The 16,417-nt window shown below is 53.6% G+C and overlaps 1 protein-coding gene across 3 annotated transcripts in view; it reads left to right on the forward strand.

The window, feature by feature from the left end:
* The window catches only part of SCLY (selenocysteine lyase), a 30,193-nt gene that overhangs the window by 12,340 nt on the left and 1,436 nt on the right, over positions 1 to 16,417 (forward strand). For all 3 annotated transcript variants that reach the window (XM_061412797.1, XM_061412798.1, XM_061412799.1), the window contains 7 exons: positions 535 to 715; positions 4,136 to 4,263; positions 4,444 to 4,608; positions 5,689 to 5,795; positions 12,168 to 12,204; positions 14,824 to 14,907; positions 15,412 to 15,511. In XM_061412797.1, coding sequence (XP_061268781.1) covers positions 535 to 715; positions 4,136 to 4,263; positions 4,444 to 4,608; positions 5,689 to 5,795; positions 12,168 to 12,204; positions 14,824 to 14,907; positions 15,412 to 15,511 — 802 coding nt within the window. The remainder of the gene's footprint in view (positions 1 to 534; positions 716 to 4,135; positions 4,264 to 4,443; positions 4,609 to 5,688; positions 5,796 to 12,167; positions 12,205 to 14,823; positions 14,908 to 15,411; positions 15,512 to 16,417) is intronic.

Raw genomic sequence — 16,417 nt, forward strand, 5'->3', positions numbered from 1 at the left:
ACAATGTGTAGCTATTTACCAAGTCCCCGTATTGACAGACATTGAGGGGCTTCTAAGATTTTGCTGCTTCATCTTTGTACTTGATCAACTTCATGTCCATCGCTTTGCTTCTGGGCAAGCGGAGCTGTAGGATCAAGTACGGGAAGTAGACCTCCTGAGTCAGAGGGCTTATTTGATGGATGCACCAGGCGGCCCTTAACAGGGGTTGCGCCAGTTCACACTCCCACCAGCGGTGGGTGCCTGGGCAAAATATGCTTTTTTAACAGGTTTAGAAAAATTTTAATGTATAACGTTGCTTAACAACAATAACAAAAATCAGAATTCACCAGAAGTGAATTCTGACATTTCTGAAAATTGAAAAGCCCCAGATCTTTGTATTTGGGTCTTTCAGAAGGCGCAGCTCAGGAGCTGAATTTCTTTGAGACCATTTTTTCCCATGTTAGCCAGAAAAGAAACTGCAAATGAGAGCGGTTGTCACTCGACGGCTCCCCTCGGGTGGTTACTGTAAGTGACCTTTCCACTCTGTCTCTGCAGTCAAATAATTTAGTAATCCAGTCCGTGGTGAAGCACTTCCACAAAGTCCACGCCGCCAACGGGGACATGGGCGGGCATCCCAGCCCGGTGGACGGGGCCCTGCCCCACATCATCACCTGCACCGTGGAGCACGACTCCATCCGCCTGCCGCTGGAGCACCTCAGGGAGGAGCGCGTGGCCGGTGAGTGACCGCTGGCCGGCCCGGGGGCCACGTGGCCCACCTGCCCTCTGGCACCCGCCCGCCAGGCCGTGCTGCGGTGCGACGCTTACACCGCCTGTGCTTCTTCCAGACTTTCCCTAAGGGACAAATTGATCAGTGTGTGGAACAGGTCATTTATCACTGAATGGTGCATAGACTCTTGTGTGTGATCACACACACACACAAACACACACCACTATAATCAGTGTGTGGAACTGGTCATTTATCATCTAATGATACGTAGAGTCTTGTGTATGATCACACACACACCACCTCCCGGTTGCCAAGTTGCTTACTCTCCCATAGTCCAGTGCCTCATAAGACTTGAAGACCTGGAAAGAATTACCACTTTGCTCAATCCAGAGCCCAGCTCACCATGAACTCTTCGTTCTTTACATGGTATGGTGGTGGTGTCCAACTCTTTGCAACCCCATGGACTGCCTTACCAGGCTCCTCTGTGGAATTCTCTAGGCAAGAATACTGGAATGGGCTGCCATTTCCTCCTCCAGGGGATTTTCCTGACTTAGGGATCAAATTCGCATCTGCTGCATCGCAGGCAGATTCTTTACCACGGAGCCAGCAGGGAAGCCCTTTGTGCACGATAAGTAAATGCATATTTAGTAGCACATCTATAAACGCTAACTCGTGGTTTTCATTCTTTGATTTTAATCATTAAGTCTTGGCTTCCTCCCTCTGGTAGAAAGGAAAAGGACGCAGTAGACATTACTTCTGGTGGCAAAAACAAGAACAAGTGCCCTCCTGCTGGGAGCCCTTCTCTCGGCACAGAGGAGGCTCGCACAGAGGAGGCTCGGGCCTCCGTGAGGGGCAGGGGTGGTCCAGGGCCCCCCAGGAGGTGCCCCTGCCCATGGGGTCTGAGGGCAGGTAGGGCTTGCTCAGCAGTGGCAGTGGCCCTGGTCACTTCCGGTCCTTCCTCCACTTTTCCTGTGATGTGGCATCCTGAGACATAGGGTGTCAATACTAGTATTTCAAAACCAGTTTTTAAAAGTCATTATTCTCAGAACAGCTGAGGTTGAACTCTTCTTGGAATAAGACAGTGCTTTTCTGTTCAGCGTTCGCCTTATTACCTGATCTTCCTGGAAACCTGGGGGGAAGCAGGGAAAGTGCTTTTATCTTAAGGACAAGGAGTGGGACCGAACTGCTCGGTCTGACTATGAGCCTTGTTACTGGTTTTCCCATTCAACTGTTTTCCTGTTCAACTACTGGAAAGGTTTTTCTCTTTGTGATCTTTCCTGAGAGGACCACTTTAACCGAACAAGTCAGGTCCGACTTCCTTGTTTAAACTAGTTCCTCTTCATCCCTGTCGCACCTGTACAGGGAAAGGCAATGTAATGCATTGTCATTAGTTACTGTTACAGGTTACCTCATTTAAAATTACACAAGTTTTTACAAAGTATAGACACGCAGGGATAGAAATAATGTAAAGATCTGCAGAAAGGCTTCAAGAAAAGCAAAGGTTCTTCCCCAGCAGCCCTAGTCCTGAGGCAGCCGCCCTCGAGTTTGCCGTCAATACTTTCTCCCGCTCAGTATTATCATTTTAGCTGCTTCCACTTGAATACTTAGGCGCTTACAAACATAACCTCCATTTCTTGGTTTATCACTCAAGCACCTGTCTGTCGACTCCCTGGTGTGAATGGGGACTTGACCTTGCCTGTCTCCCACCCCTCACCTCCACACGCCCAAGTGGGTTTGCTTTCGTGAATGTCCGCTTATGGAGACGGAACTCACACACTACACCCTGAACCCATTTGAAGTGTGCATTTCAGTCTCTTTAAAGTGTATTCACAGAGTTGTGTGACCATCACCACGATCAGTTATGATGCCTTTCATGTTCCCACAAAGGACCTCGTTACCTGTAGCTGTAACTGTTTCCCTCACCCCGGGCAAGCTGGTCCACAGAGTTGTCTCTGGAGATTTGCCCATTCTGACTGTCATGTGAGGGAATCATCGGATATGTGGCCTTTGTCATTGGCTGCTTTCACATAGCACCGTGTCTTCAAGGCTCACCCGCATTGTAGCCTGTGCCAATACTTCATCCCTTGTTATGGCTGAATGGTATTCACATTTTATCTGTTCATCATTGATGAACATTTGATATTAATATGAATAATGCCATTGGGAGCATTTGTGCAGAAGTGTTTGTCTGGATGTATGTTTTTGTTTCTCTCGAGTATCTATCAGTATCTATCAGTATCTATCTCTCTTGAGTATCTATCCAGCAGTTCCCAGGAGTGGAACTGCTGGGTCTCATGGTAATTCTGTGTTTCATCTTTCAAAGGCTCTACTTGTTTAGCCCTAACCTTTGTATTCCACAGGAGTTGCCCCATTTTACTTTCCCACCGCTGGTGCCTGGGGTACGGGTGGGCTTCCGATTTCTCCGGGTCCTTGCTAACATTTGTCTGCTGTCAGTGTTTTTTATTACAGCCATCCTAGCAGGTATCAGGTGGCTCTAATGGGCGGGCTTTAATCTGCATCTCCCTGAGGACTGATGATGAGGAGCAGGTGTTCATGTATGTAGTAAAGAGACAAAACTCCTGGCTGGAGTAGCCTTTGCTTCGCTCCCCTCTGAGTCCCACAGTGGAGGCACCAGCAGCAGCCGTCTCTTGCTGCCCCCCCGCCCCCTCTCACCCCCACGCCAGGAGCCCGCCTGGCCAGGCCAGCGCCTCTGCCGCCCACTTGTGGGTGTGGGGTGGGGTCCTCTGCCTGCCTCCACAGTCGGTGCCCCCCGCCCTGCTCTCCGTGTGTGCACCTGGACTCAGCTGACCTCTGGGTCCTTTCCTACTCTTTGTGGAGTTAGTTTTCACTTGTCCACAACCTGGGTGGGTTTCCCTGTTGGCATTAACCTGATGCCACCACCTCTGTGTATTCTGGGCATGGCTCAGAATTCCTCGTCCACAAGTTGCTGCCCACGTTGAGAAATATATCCGCTCTCTCGTTTCAGTGGGATCTTGAGGGGAAAGTGGGTGTGTCGTCTTCAGCATTTTGCACCCGAAACCTGGGCTTAGTCACCCTGCCTGTCTGCCACGTGCAGTAGCAGGGGTCTAAGCGCCGGGGCAGTGCCAGGTACAGGAGGGGCTTAAGGAGGGCTGGGTCAGTGCCGAGTGAGTGAAGGTCACGTCGCTGGCACCTCAAGATGCTCTTGTGAGCCAAGCTGTCTCAGCTGCTCACAGGCCCCTCAGCGGAGAACAGAGGGTCCCCAGAGACCCCACCACTGAGGCTCATTGGTGAAGCCTGCAAGCCACTGTCTGTGGGCCTGCTGACAAAGAGTGGCTCATGTTCCTTCAGAGTCTTCTGAACCTTCACAATAAATTGCTTTTTCACTGTGTCCCATTCCAGAGAGGAGGCCTTGTTGGGCTGACCTCACATTTGTGTCTTACTCCTCAGAGGTCACCTTCGTCCCCGTGTCCAAGGTGAACGGGCAGGTGGAGGCTGAGGACATCCTGGTGGCCGTCCGCCCGGCCACGTGCCTGGTGACCATCATGCTGGCCAACAATGAGACGGGTGTCATCATGGTGAGTCGCTGTCCTCCTGGGGAGACCGACGGGGACGCGGGCTTCTGGCCCGGACTCCCCTTTTCCTCCATTCTTTAGTCTGGGAACTTCTGCCACACTCTTGCTCACAGCTCCTCGTTTCTTTGACTCCGTCTCCATGGAATCAAAGTGACCGCCCACTGTCTGCTCTCCCCTCTCCAGCCCGTGCCCGAGATCAGCCGGCGAGTCCGAGCCCTGAACCAACAGCGGGCGGCAGGGGGGCTGCCGGGGGTGCTTGTGCACACGGATGCTGCCCAGGCCCTGGGGAAGCAGCGCGTGGACGTGCGGGACCTGGGCGTGGACTTCCTGACCATCGTGGGGCACAAGGTTCGTCCGCCCGCCCCCCTGCCCTCCCGCAGGGAGGCTCCTCGACACCCGTGAGGCTCACCCCTGACCAGAGCCTAGGGCACCACTCACCCTCCCTCACCTGGCGTGCCTGGCGTGCCTGGCGTGCCTGCCCAGCAAGGCCCTGGGTCAAGGTGCCAGGCGGACTGTGGCCCTGGGCCAGGCAAGGCTGTGGAGAGGGTAGAGGGAGGGGGTGGGGAGGTAGGGAGGGAGAGGGTGGGGGGTGGTCTCAGGTGGGCTTAGCCCGGGAGTGAGTGTTCTCTGCAGCTTCCCAGGTGGCACAAGTGGTAAAGAACCTGCCTCCAGCGCAGGAGACATAAGAGACGAGTGTTCGATCCCTGGCTTGGGAAGATCCCCTGGAGGCGGGCATGGCAGCCCACTCCATATTCCTGCCTGGAGAATCCCATGGACAGAGGAGTCGGGCGGGCTGCAGTCCATGGGGCTGCACAGAGTCGGACATGGGTGGATGACTGAGCAGCTGCAGAGTGTTCTCTGTACTCCCAGCCCACCCCCAGCCCCACCCAGCAGGGCTCAACAGTGAGGGCTTGTCTAACCTGATTCACAGGGCAGCTCAGACAGTGAAGGTGTGCTTTTAGCGACCCTCAGCTCTAGGCTGTGCTGGGGAAATACTAATAGTTAGCAGTAAAGACCCTTCTGAAGCTCGTGTGTCTCTCTCCAGCAGCCAAGAGAACTGGGAGTATTTTTAGTACTTTCTTCCCAGCTGGTTCCCAAGGGAGTGAGTGTGCCCACCTGACACGCCGGCATGTAAAACTTCTCCCTAATGAGGCTGTGAGAGCAGGAGCTGCCCACAGGACAGCCCTCGGCCACCTCTGGCTCCAGCCCATCCGTCAGTCTCTCCTGTGGCAAGCAGGTGCCCTCTGCCCCTGAGCTGGAGCCCAGCGTCCAGCACCTGCCCTGCACCCATGTCTGGACAGGTCCCGGCCAGGAGGCCGCAGAAAGCAGGGCCATCACGTTAGAGAGCATCTCCGTGTCCGTCTCAGCACGTGCAGGAGAAGGTCCCCGAAGGTTCTTGTTGGATGAGTGACTGGCTTTTCCTTTCAGTTCTACGGCCCCAGGATCGGAGCGCTCTACGTCCGAGGGCTTGGTGAGCACACCCCTCTCTACCCGATGCTGTTTGGAGGCGGACAAGAGCGGAACTTCAGGCCAGGGTAAGGCAGGAGGTGGACGAGCTGTCTGACCAGTGGCTGCGCTGTGCGTGTGTAGGGCAGCGGCCCTTCTGCCTCTTGGAAGCAGTGTGATAGACCCTCCGCTGTGTCTGACATGGCTCCACTGGCTGACTCTGCACTTGGGACCCACGTGCACGCCATCTTGCCGGAGAGGGTTCAAAGCAGATGAAGGAGTCTGTCTTGTGGCTGCTTCAGTGTGTCAAGTTCCTTCTGTTATCTGGGCCCGGCCGACGTAGAGGGGCCACTGCACCCCACCCCAGTGCCGGCTGAGATGTGCTGTCCCCCCTGACTGGGGGTGCACAGGGCCACGTGGGAGCATCTGGCTTCCTCTCCACAAGCTCCTGTGTCCTCGGGCAGTGGAAGCGGGACAAGCACCACACATGTTGTCAGAAACGTGATAACAAGAGGGAGACCAGACATGCGCTGGGTCCCTGGGGTTTCTTTTGCCTTCTTTATTCCAGAGCTAGAGCGGAAGAAGCCAGCGACTCAGAAACACCAGTAAGGGCTGATGAAGAGAGCCCAACGAGCCTGCTCTCCAGCTGGGGGCAGGGAAAGGACATCCTAGAAGACGGAGGGCTTCTAGACAACACCAGCTGTCCTCCAGCCCTCACCATGGGCACCTGCCTCCACCCGCACCTGCACCACGGAGGTGCCAGGGGGCCCAGACTTCCGCCCACACACACTGTGCCAGGAAGCCACACCCTCCAGTGCCAGGCAGGGCCCAGGGAGGAGCCAGAACGCCTGCCCCGCCACAGCGGTGCGCACCGCCCCCCAACCCCGGTGTCAGCGGGGCCCGTGGGGACCCAGGCAGGGCCCAGGGAGGAGCCAGGACGTCTGCCCCGCCACAGCGGTGCGCCCCCACCTGGTGTCAGCGGGACCCGTGGGGACCCTGGGCCTCGGCCCACATCCGTCACCAGCAAGGTGCCCCCTCCTCTTGGGTATTGACCTGGACTGAGCCGGGACCCCAGACGTCTGCCCCTGCCTGGCAGTGATGAGCAGGGTCAGAAAATGCCAGCTACTACAGAAGGGTTAACAAACATTGAGAATCATAAAATAACATACAGACGTTCAGGTTTCAGTTAAAAATTGCTCATCGTACAAGAGACTATCAATAGATGCCAACACTGAAATGACAAAGATATTAGAATTGACTCACAGGAGGTTTTAAGGCAAAAACAATAAAATGCTTTAATGACCTATTATGAACACACCTGAAACAGAAGAAATAGAAAGTGTCAGCAAAGAAGAAGAGCTAGACTGAAATGTTAGAACAAACGATTTCAACAACCAAAGTAAAAAGGCCACGGACAGGCTCACCAGCAGCATGGGGCAACAGAAGAAGAGACTCGGTGAACTGAAAGAACAGAATTAACCAATATTTAAAAAAAAGACTGGAAAAAATTGATCAGAGCCGGAGAGACCTGTGGGACCAATAGAAGGTCTAACGTGCATTTCTCTGAGGTCCGAGGGGGCAAGGAGAAGGAGGATGGGATGAAAAAGAACTTGGCAAAGAGACAAATTTGGAAAGAGACAAGTTCAGAGATTCAAGAAGCTGAACAAAACCCAACCAGGGTAAACCAAAAGAAATCTAAGATACAGAAAATAAACTTCCGTAAGTGAAAGACAAAGGAAAAATCCTCAATACAACCAGAGGAAAAAATAAACAACTCCTTATCTCTAGGGAAAAATAATTCAAATGATAGTGGATTACTCATCAGAAACCACAGAGGCCCAAGGAAGTGAGGCAGAATTTTCCAAGTGCTCAAAGAAAAGGCCTGTCAATCCAGAGTCATGTCATCCGGGAGAAATATCCTTCAGGAACAAAGAAGGAATCAAGATGTTTTCAGATGAAAGAGAAAACTAACAGAATTTGTCACCAGAAAACCTAAATGCTAAAAATGACTAAAGAAGTTCTTTACACAGAAAGGAAACAGTAAAAGAAGGAAACTTGGAACAGCAGAGAGAAAAGAGAAAAGCAAGAATATAGGTAAATAAAATAGACTTTCCTTCTCCTCTTGAGTTTTCTAAATTACATTTGATGGCCTAAGCAAAAATCACAGCACTGTCTGATGTGGGTCAAAATGTATTGCAGGGGGCTTCGCTACTGGTCCAGTGGTTAACAGTCCACCTGCCAATGCAGGGGACATGGGTTTGATCCCTGGTCCAGCGAGATCCCCCATGCTGTGGGGCAGCTAACCCCATGCACCACAACTCCTGAGCCTGCATGTTGCAGCTACTGAAACCCGCACACCCTAGAGCCCTCTCCACAGCAAGAGAAAGCATCCCAGGGAGAAGCCCAAGGGCTGTGGCGGAGCGCAGCCCCTGCTCGCTACAGCTGGAGAAGAGCCCCTTGCAGCAACAGAGACCTGGCGCAGCCAAAAACAAACAAATAATTTTTTTTTAATGTAAGTGGAAAAAATATTTATGATGATTATTTTATGAATGGGGAAGAATAACAGATGTATAAAGAGGTACATTTTCTATTCTTGAACTTCTGAAAACTGTTTAAGTTACTCATAGAAAAGTAGGAAAAAGAAAACAGAGAAAAAATAGAACAAACTGAAAAAATAAAATGGCAGACTTAAGACTGAATACCAACTATTACATTAAATATAAATGGAATAAATGTATCAAAAGGCAGAGGTTGGCAGAATAAGTTTTTGAAAACTGATCTAACCATATGCTGTCTCTAAGAAACTCACTTCAAATATAGCAAGTTGGGGAAAAGTGTATCATGTATATCTTAATCTAAGGAAAGCAGACCTGTCTACATAACATGAGCTAAAGGAGACTCCAGAGCAAAGACAATGACCATAGGGTGAAAGGAATAGAGTCAGCTCACTGAGAAGACACGGCATCGTCATGTGGATGTGCTGAACAGTACAGCGTCAACACACATGAGAAAACAAAGCCTGGACTGAAAGGAAAAGAAGACAAGTCCACAGTTATGGATGGACACTCCAACACCCGTCCCTCAGCTATGGATAGAACAACTAGACGAAAATTGGCCAGGATATAGAAGAACTCAAACACCTATCAACAGGATCTAATCAACATGTTTGGAACTTTCCACCCAGCAACAGTAAGATACCCATTCTTTTCAAGTGCCACGGAATATACACTGAGATAAGTCATATTCTGTACCATCAAACAAACCTCAGCACATTTAAAGAACTGAAATTACACAGAGTGTTTTCCTTAACCACAGTGGAATCAAACTAGAAATCAATAACAGAAAGATAATAAGAAAATCTCCAAATACTTAGAAACAACACACTTATGAGTAATCCATGGGGCAAATTACTGAAATGAATGAAAATACACTTGTCAAAATCTGTGAGACACAGTTAAAGGCTGGCTGAGAGGAAACTTAGAGCACTAAATGCACATGTTAGATAAAGGGACGAATCTCAGATCACTGAGCCCCCATCTGAAGCACCTAGAAAGAGTAGACCAAAATAAAGCCAAAGCAAACAGAAAGCATTAAATGGTAAAGATGTGAACAGAAATCACTGAGATTATGAACAAAAATCACTTTTAAAAATCAATGAATTGAAGATCTGGCTCTTTGAAAACATGGATAAAATTGACAAACCTTTAGCAAGACTGACCAAAAAAAGAGAGAAGAAACAAATTGCCATTATCGAGAATGAAACAAGATATCACTGTGGGCCCTAGAAGAGCCCACAGAATAAAATTCTTTTTATTATCAAAAAGAATAACGGAATGCTACAAAGAACCTCACATACATGTATTTGATATGAAGAGTGGACTACTTCATCAAAAAATATAAGCTACCGTAATTCCCCTAATATGAGGTAGCCTTTCAACGTTTGGTGCTGGAACGCTTAGACATCCATAGGTAAAGACAGACATCAGCCCAAGTCTCACGCCTTATAGAATGTAACTGAAAATAGATCATGAACTGAAATGTAAAACATAAAACTGTAAAAATTTTAGGAGAAAACCTTCAGAACCTAGAGCTAAGCAAAGAGTTGTTAGACTCGACACCACAGGCATCCATAAAAGGAGAAGTTGATGAACTTCATCTAAACTTTTCCCTGAAGAAGGCTTTGTTTAGAGGATGAAAAGACAAGCTGCACATTAGGAAAAAATGTTTTCAAATGACAGATCCGCCAAAGGGCTGGTACCTGGACTACGTAAACGAAAAACTAAATACACAACTACCATACAACCCAGGAGTCTCATTCCTGGACATTTATCCCAGAGAAGTGAAGACGTGTTCACAAGCAAAACCCGTGCCCAAAAGTGATTAGCAGCTTTATCCATCACAGCCACGAACTGCAAGCCACCCAGATGTCCTTTAACAAGCAGGCAGTTAAACAAGCAGGGGCACGTGCGTGCTCTGGAACTCCCCTCAGGGCTGAGGAAGAAGGAACCCGGACACACACGACAACCCGGAGGAACCTCCAGAGGATTTTGGTGAATGCAAACAGCCAAGCCCTCCACGTTATGAACTCTGTGATGTCACTTACATGACAAAATTCGAAATGTCCTCCAGGGTTAAGGAGGGAATGGGGCTGAGGGTGTGGGTGATGACGAGTGGGCGAGGTTACAGAAGGGCTGCAGGAGGGTCTTTGTGGTGGTGGCCGTGTCTCTGTCTGGTCAGTGTCCTGCAGTGCTAGCAACTGAGTTCAGGATACACAGAGTGCCTCTGTGCTGTTTTTTCCAATACATTTGAATATTGGAAAACATAGACATGTGAATCTATGTTCTCTCAAAATAAAAAGATTAATTAAAAGAGAAAGCAGGAAGAGAGGGGAAACAAAAAAAAAAAAAAAAAAGGAAGAAGAAGGACATCCCTGGTGGTCCAGTGGTTAAGACTCCGCCTCGCAATGCCGGGGACGTGGGTTCTATCCCTGGTCGGTCACTGAGATCTCACATGCCACAGGGCAGCTAAGCCTGCACACCACAACTCGAGAGTGTGCGCCCTGACAAAGATCCCACGTGCTGCGAGAGAGATCTGACGCAGCCAAATAAATACATACTAGGAACAAGGTGCGGAGAAGGCGATGGCACCCCACTCCAGTACTCTTGCCTGGAAAATGCCATGGATGGAGGAGCCTGGTAGGCTGCAGTCCCCTGGTAGGCTGCAGTCCATGGGGTCACTAAGAGTCGGACACGACTGAGCGACTTCACTTTCCCTTTTCACTTTCATGCATTGGAGAAGGAAATGGCAACCCACTCCGGTGTTCTTGCCTGGAGAATCCCAAGGACGGGGGAGCCTGGTGGGCTGCTGTCTATGGGGGTCGCACAGAGTCGGACACAACTGAAGCGATTTAGCAGCGGCAGCAGCAGCAGGAACAAGGTGGGGAGGGAGAAGAGGCGGAACGGCAGCTGTGCCAGAGTCTTAGGGCAGCTTCGTGGGCGGACAGGTGTGGGAGCAGGTTCTCATGACTCTGGGTGGGGGTGGAGGGCTGCGGCGGGGCAGGGGCAGGGCTGGGCTCAGCCCAGGTCACAGACCTTGAGCGGTGCGTTAGCTCCGACCGCATCATCCTACAGAGGAGGATGACATTAGAGGTCTCAAAGCCCTGGATGGAGCCCAGAGCTCCTGGCTCTTCCCTGTCCACCCCGCCCCACCCCCTCCAGACGTCAGAGCCCATCGCAGGGACAGACTTGACCAGTAAACTTGTCCAGGCAAGCTCAGTGGGCCCTTGTTTCCTGTACTGTCTGTGCTGTTCATCCGAGTCCATTTATCTTGCTCTCTGTTAGTAAACGAGCAGGAAACAGCTCCAGAGGTTTAAGAGAACTGTATTTAGCGAAAGCGGAAAGTTAAGTTACTGTTTTGGTTTTTCCTGAAATGGAGTGAAGCGTTGTCGTTTTAGTTTGTTAGATTAACACGTGGGAACCACTGGTCAGGGTTCTGTCCCCTTCTGCACAGCCATGCACGTGCACGCATGCACACACACACACACAACACCCCAAATCCCTAGTCACCAAAGATCCACCCCATATTACAGCTGGGAGGCTGCAGGGAGTGGGGTGGGGACTGAGTCCCTGGACCTTGGCTGGGTTTGGCAGGGGGACCGAAGAGACGGGCTCTGGGGCCTGCGGCCGGAGGGGGTTTCTCGCAGGGAGGGGAAGGGTCCAGAAAGAACTGTCGCTTGGCCGGCCAGTGACAGCTAGGGCAGACTGCCCATAGTGCACTGCACCTGCTCTCCCCGGGCCACGAACACAGAGGGCTTGGGGGCTGGCAGCTGCCCTCGTTTAGGAAAGATGTTGGTGTGACTGTCTTTACTCGAACACCTGACTTTCATATGGCTGGGATATCTTCCAGGGGTGTTGGTTAATTACTCTGCGTGGAAACGGCACTGAATCTCTTGTCTCTTATAGGACAGAGAACACCCCGATGATTGCCGGCCTTGGGAAGGTAAGCCCTGGGGGCCTCGGACGGATGCAGCTCGCTTTGTCCATCAGCGTGCAGGGGAACCTCAGTCTTCCTCCCGTGTCTCTTCCTCACTCTCACCCCATGTGCGGGGCGGGGTCCCCACCGAGAGGACCTGTGGCACCAGCCGGGCGTCCTGCAATTCAGCTCCATCCTGACACTGCCCACCCTCAGGGTGAGGGCTCGGTCCCACAAGACCCCCACCCCCGAAAACTTCAGATGCCAATTGCCACCTGTGCTTGTGACCAACTGGCTGTGAATCAGAGGTTACCATGACCCGCTCCTCGAGTTCAGTGGGTCTGCTAGAACAGCTCACAGAACTCAGAGGAACTAGACCACTGACCCCAATAAACAGTTTATCATGAAAGGGTGTGATAAAGGATGCAGGTGGACACCCAGAAGGGCAGGATGTGAGAAGGGCGTCCATGCCCTCGCCAGCACCCCCCCTCCCAGCACCTCTGTGCTCAGCAACCTGGAAGCTCTCTGAAGCCCTCCTCCCGGGGTTTACTGGAGGATTCGCTCAATCATTAACTCCTTTTCCAGCCCCTCTCCGCTCTCTGGATGTGGGGCCCGGGGCACTGAAAACCCCACGCTTCTAATCCCAGTTCCGTGACCGGCCCCCACCTAGAAGCCCACCCAGAATCACCTCATTAGAGCAGGAAGCACTCCTGTCATCCAGGAAATTCCAAGGGACTTGGGAGCTCGACATCGGAACCAGAGTCCAAGGCCGAAATTAGAATAACACAGCCCTCTCATGCCACAGTGACTCGGGGAAGTCCCGGGTCTCGTCTGTGCAGGGCCAGGGCAGACCCCTGGGCATGTTCTGTGGGCTCACAGCAGTTTCCCAGCCACTCCAATGGGCGGCCCTGGCTTCAGAGAAGGTCATGTTCATGACCCCAATAAACGGACCAATGTATTAATAAGAGAAACCTCGAATTTTATTTATCAACCTGGAGACATGCTTTTTAGGATCCGTGGAGTGGGTTTCAGGTGCCTAGCATTTGAAAGGAACAGGCTCTCTTTTCGAGTCGTCTAACATAAGAAACAGCGACATCATTCCCGCAGGCTTGCTAGTCCCCGGTCCTGCTGCCCGCCCCCTGCACTGCACCCCCCCCCTCCGCCCCCGCCGCGCCCCCCCCCCGCCGCCCCTCCCCCACACACCTTGCTCCCCCCGCCCCCGCCTGAGCCTGGCTGCCCCTCCCCCGAAGACAGGGGCACAGTGCAGCCTCTTAAGGAGGCTCCTTCCCAGGACCAGCCAGCGGCCCAGCAGCAGCTGCGGCCCCTCCCTGGCCGCACACAGCCTCTCTGACCCTGCCCTCACTCGGGGCGGGGGCCCACCATCGTCGCCCCGTTGCTCAGCCTGGAGCCCCTCGGTGCACTGAGGCTAGGACCCCCCCTACACTCTGCTCACCGTCCCCGGGAGGCGTCTGTGTCCTCGCCCACCAAGGCCAAGTCCAGGTCTCCTGGCACTCTCCGCCCCTTTCCCGTGGGGCTGAAGGCAGGCCCCTCCTGCTGTCGTCCCCTTCCCACCCCCGCATCCTCACACTCCCCTTCCTGTGTCCTCGGCCCATGGAGTGGCCTGCACGCACCCCCCTCCTCCTGAGGCCTGGCCTGCTGCTTGCTCTGCTCCCCTGAAGCCTCAGAGAAGGCCCCCATTTGCTCTGTGACTTCCAGAAGACGTGGGGCCAGTTCTCGACCCCGCCCCGGCCAAGTGCCTTCTCTGCTTCCTCTCTGTCAGCCCCCTCTCCCGGCCTGGTGCTCATCCCCCCCACCCCGGGGCTCTGACGCCAGCCTGGGTTCTGGTCTTCCATCTGCCATCGCAAGGCAGACCTTGACCTCCGGGGAGCCCCAGGTCCCCACCTGCTTTCTCGGCCCTCAACGTGTGCTGCTATCTCTCCCCAGGGTGCCCCCTGCCACCCGGGCTCTTGCTGAGAAACCCAGGAGGTGGCCTTGGTCCTCCCCATCCTCGCCCCCTGCACCTGACACGGCAGCTGGTCCCGTCCATCCAGCCTCCGCCACAGATGAAGACCTGCCCCTTGTCCATCTCCACCGAGCCTAGGCCAGGTCTCCCCCGCCTTTTGTGTGGACGCCTCGTGCATGTTCCACAGAGCACCCAGCTGTGAACACACAGGTCAGGCGGCTCCGACCCGGCTTCAGCATCCAGGTTTCGGCTCAGAACCTGCCATCACGAGGCCTCCGGGCACCGTCCTCCCGCTCACACTGTTCCAGGAGCGCTCGCCCTTCCCTCCTCGGCCTCCGCCCAGAACGCCCTTCCCCGGGCTCTACACTCTCTTCAGGGCGCCCACCTGAGGGCAGACACGGCCGCCTCTTCCTCCGTCCTGTCCGTCTGTCTCTAGAGTGGTCAGGGAGAGCCTCCGATCACTGACTGGGGACTCCGCAGGGCCCCGGGCGTCAGGACGCCTGACAGCTGTCAGATGCCAGTCGACAAGTGAAGGGCAGGCAGTTGGCACGCGGCGCGTGTCCGTGAGGCCCGGGGAGGAGCAGTTGGAGGCGACATCGCCTCTGCCCTCAGGAAGCAGCACCTCCGCTGCTGTCTGCCCCCCACCCCTGCCCATCATCACCCACACCCTCCTGTGTCCGCAGGCGGCCGAGCTGGTGGCGGAGAACGGCGAGGCCTACGAGGCCCACATGCGGGGCGTGCGCGACTACCTGGAGGAGAGGCTGGCGGTAAGTGCCCGGAGCCTGGGGGGCGGACGCGGGACTGAAACACCAGGGACAAGACAGCTGATGCTCCTGGAAGACCCAAGTGCTCTCAGAATCTTTCTCTTCCAATTTACCTTGCCTTTCACACTCAGTCTCCCTGAGTATTATAAGGAGATGCTTACAGATAAAATAATAATTCTGTGGGGCTTCCCTGGGGCTCCATGGTAAAAGAACCCGCCTGCCAGTACAGGGGATGGGGTTCCATCCCCGGGTCGGGAGGACCCCCTGGAGAAGGAAATGGCAACCCATTCCAGTATCCTTGCCTGGAGAATCCCAGGGAGAGAGGAGCCTGGCGGGCTACAGTCCATGGGGTCCCACAGAGTCGGAGAGGACTGAGCTACTAAACAACAAGAAAGAACAATCACTCTGTGTGTTGAGGGCGAGGCTTTGTTTTCCAGAAAGTCTGAAGTTCAAACAGTTGTGAGGAGGGGGGCTTCGAAGACATGACACATTTTGTGCGTTTTTCAGGCTGAATTTGGTGAGAGAATCCATCTGAACAGCCAGTTTCCAGGCGCCGAGCGGCTCCCCAACACCTGTAACTTCTCCATCCGGGGACCCCAGCTCCAAGGTGAGGAGAGGGCCGGCTCGGGCCGTCGAGGGGCTGGTCGGGGGCTGAGGGCAGGATCGGCCCACCGGGCGCTGTCCGAGGGGCTCTGATCACAGCTGCTGACCGGCTTGGGGCACTGAGACCACGGAGGCAGAGGCGCTCAGCACCCCCAGGGGCCCACGCCAAAGATGGAAGGGAAGGTCAGATGAGCAAAAGGTCAGGCCGCTGGGCCCAACTCTGCCGCAGTTTTTACAGAACACTGTGAGCGGTGGGGAAGGAGAGGCAAGCTACTAAAGCCCGGCTTGGGGTGAGGCTGACGCAGGTGTGCGCCTCCTCCTCGGCTCCGCCATCACCGCCTCCGCTTCCCGAGCGGAAACCCTGGGGCTCAGGTTCGGGTTCGGATGACTCGTCCCCCAGACGCCCGAGTCCCTGAGGCTGGAGTCCAGGGCGCAGAGCATCCCGTCTGTCTGGGAGGGGGTCCGGGGGCCCGGAGAACACCGAACTGCAGCTCAGTTTTCACTTCTTAGCCGAGGTCGTCGCCTTGAGGGTCTCCTGGGTCACTCCAGGGAACGGGCAGCGTGTTCGGACCATGCAGGAGCCCCAGGGCGGCCGTCACTGGACTGAATGAGTCCTCTCTGGGAAGGAGGCTGTGGGAGGGGAGTTCCTCAAGTACCTTCCCCCCTTTTCTGGGGCAGACTTTATATTCTCTGAGGGCCTGTGTTAATTTAAACGAGACAGGTTCCTTGTTCTGATTAAATCAGCCCTCACTGATGTGTTTTTTTTGGCCACACCATGGGGCTTGTGTGAGCTTAGTTCCCCAACCAGGGATCGAACTCAGGCCCTGGCAGGGAAGGCGTGGGGTCCTAGCCACTGGACCGCTGGGAAATTCCATCAGTGTGTTTTTGTTTTTTTTCAATCTCCATGCTT

The sequence above is a fragment of the Bos javanicus genome, chromosome 3 (genome assembly GCF_032452875.1).
Source record: "Bos javanicus breed banteng chromosome 3, ARS-OSU_banteng_1.0, whole genome shotgun sequence".
NCBI lineage: Eukaryota > Metazoa > Chordata > Mammalia > Artiodactyla > Bovidae > Bos > Bos javanicus.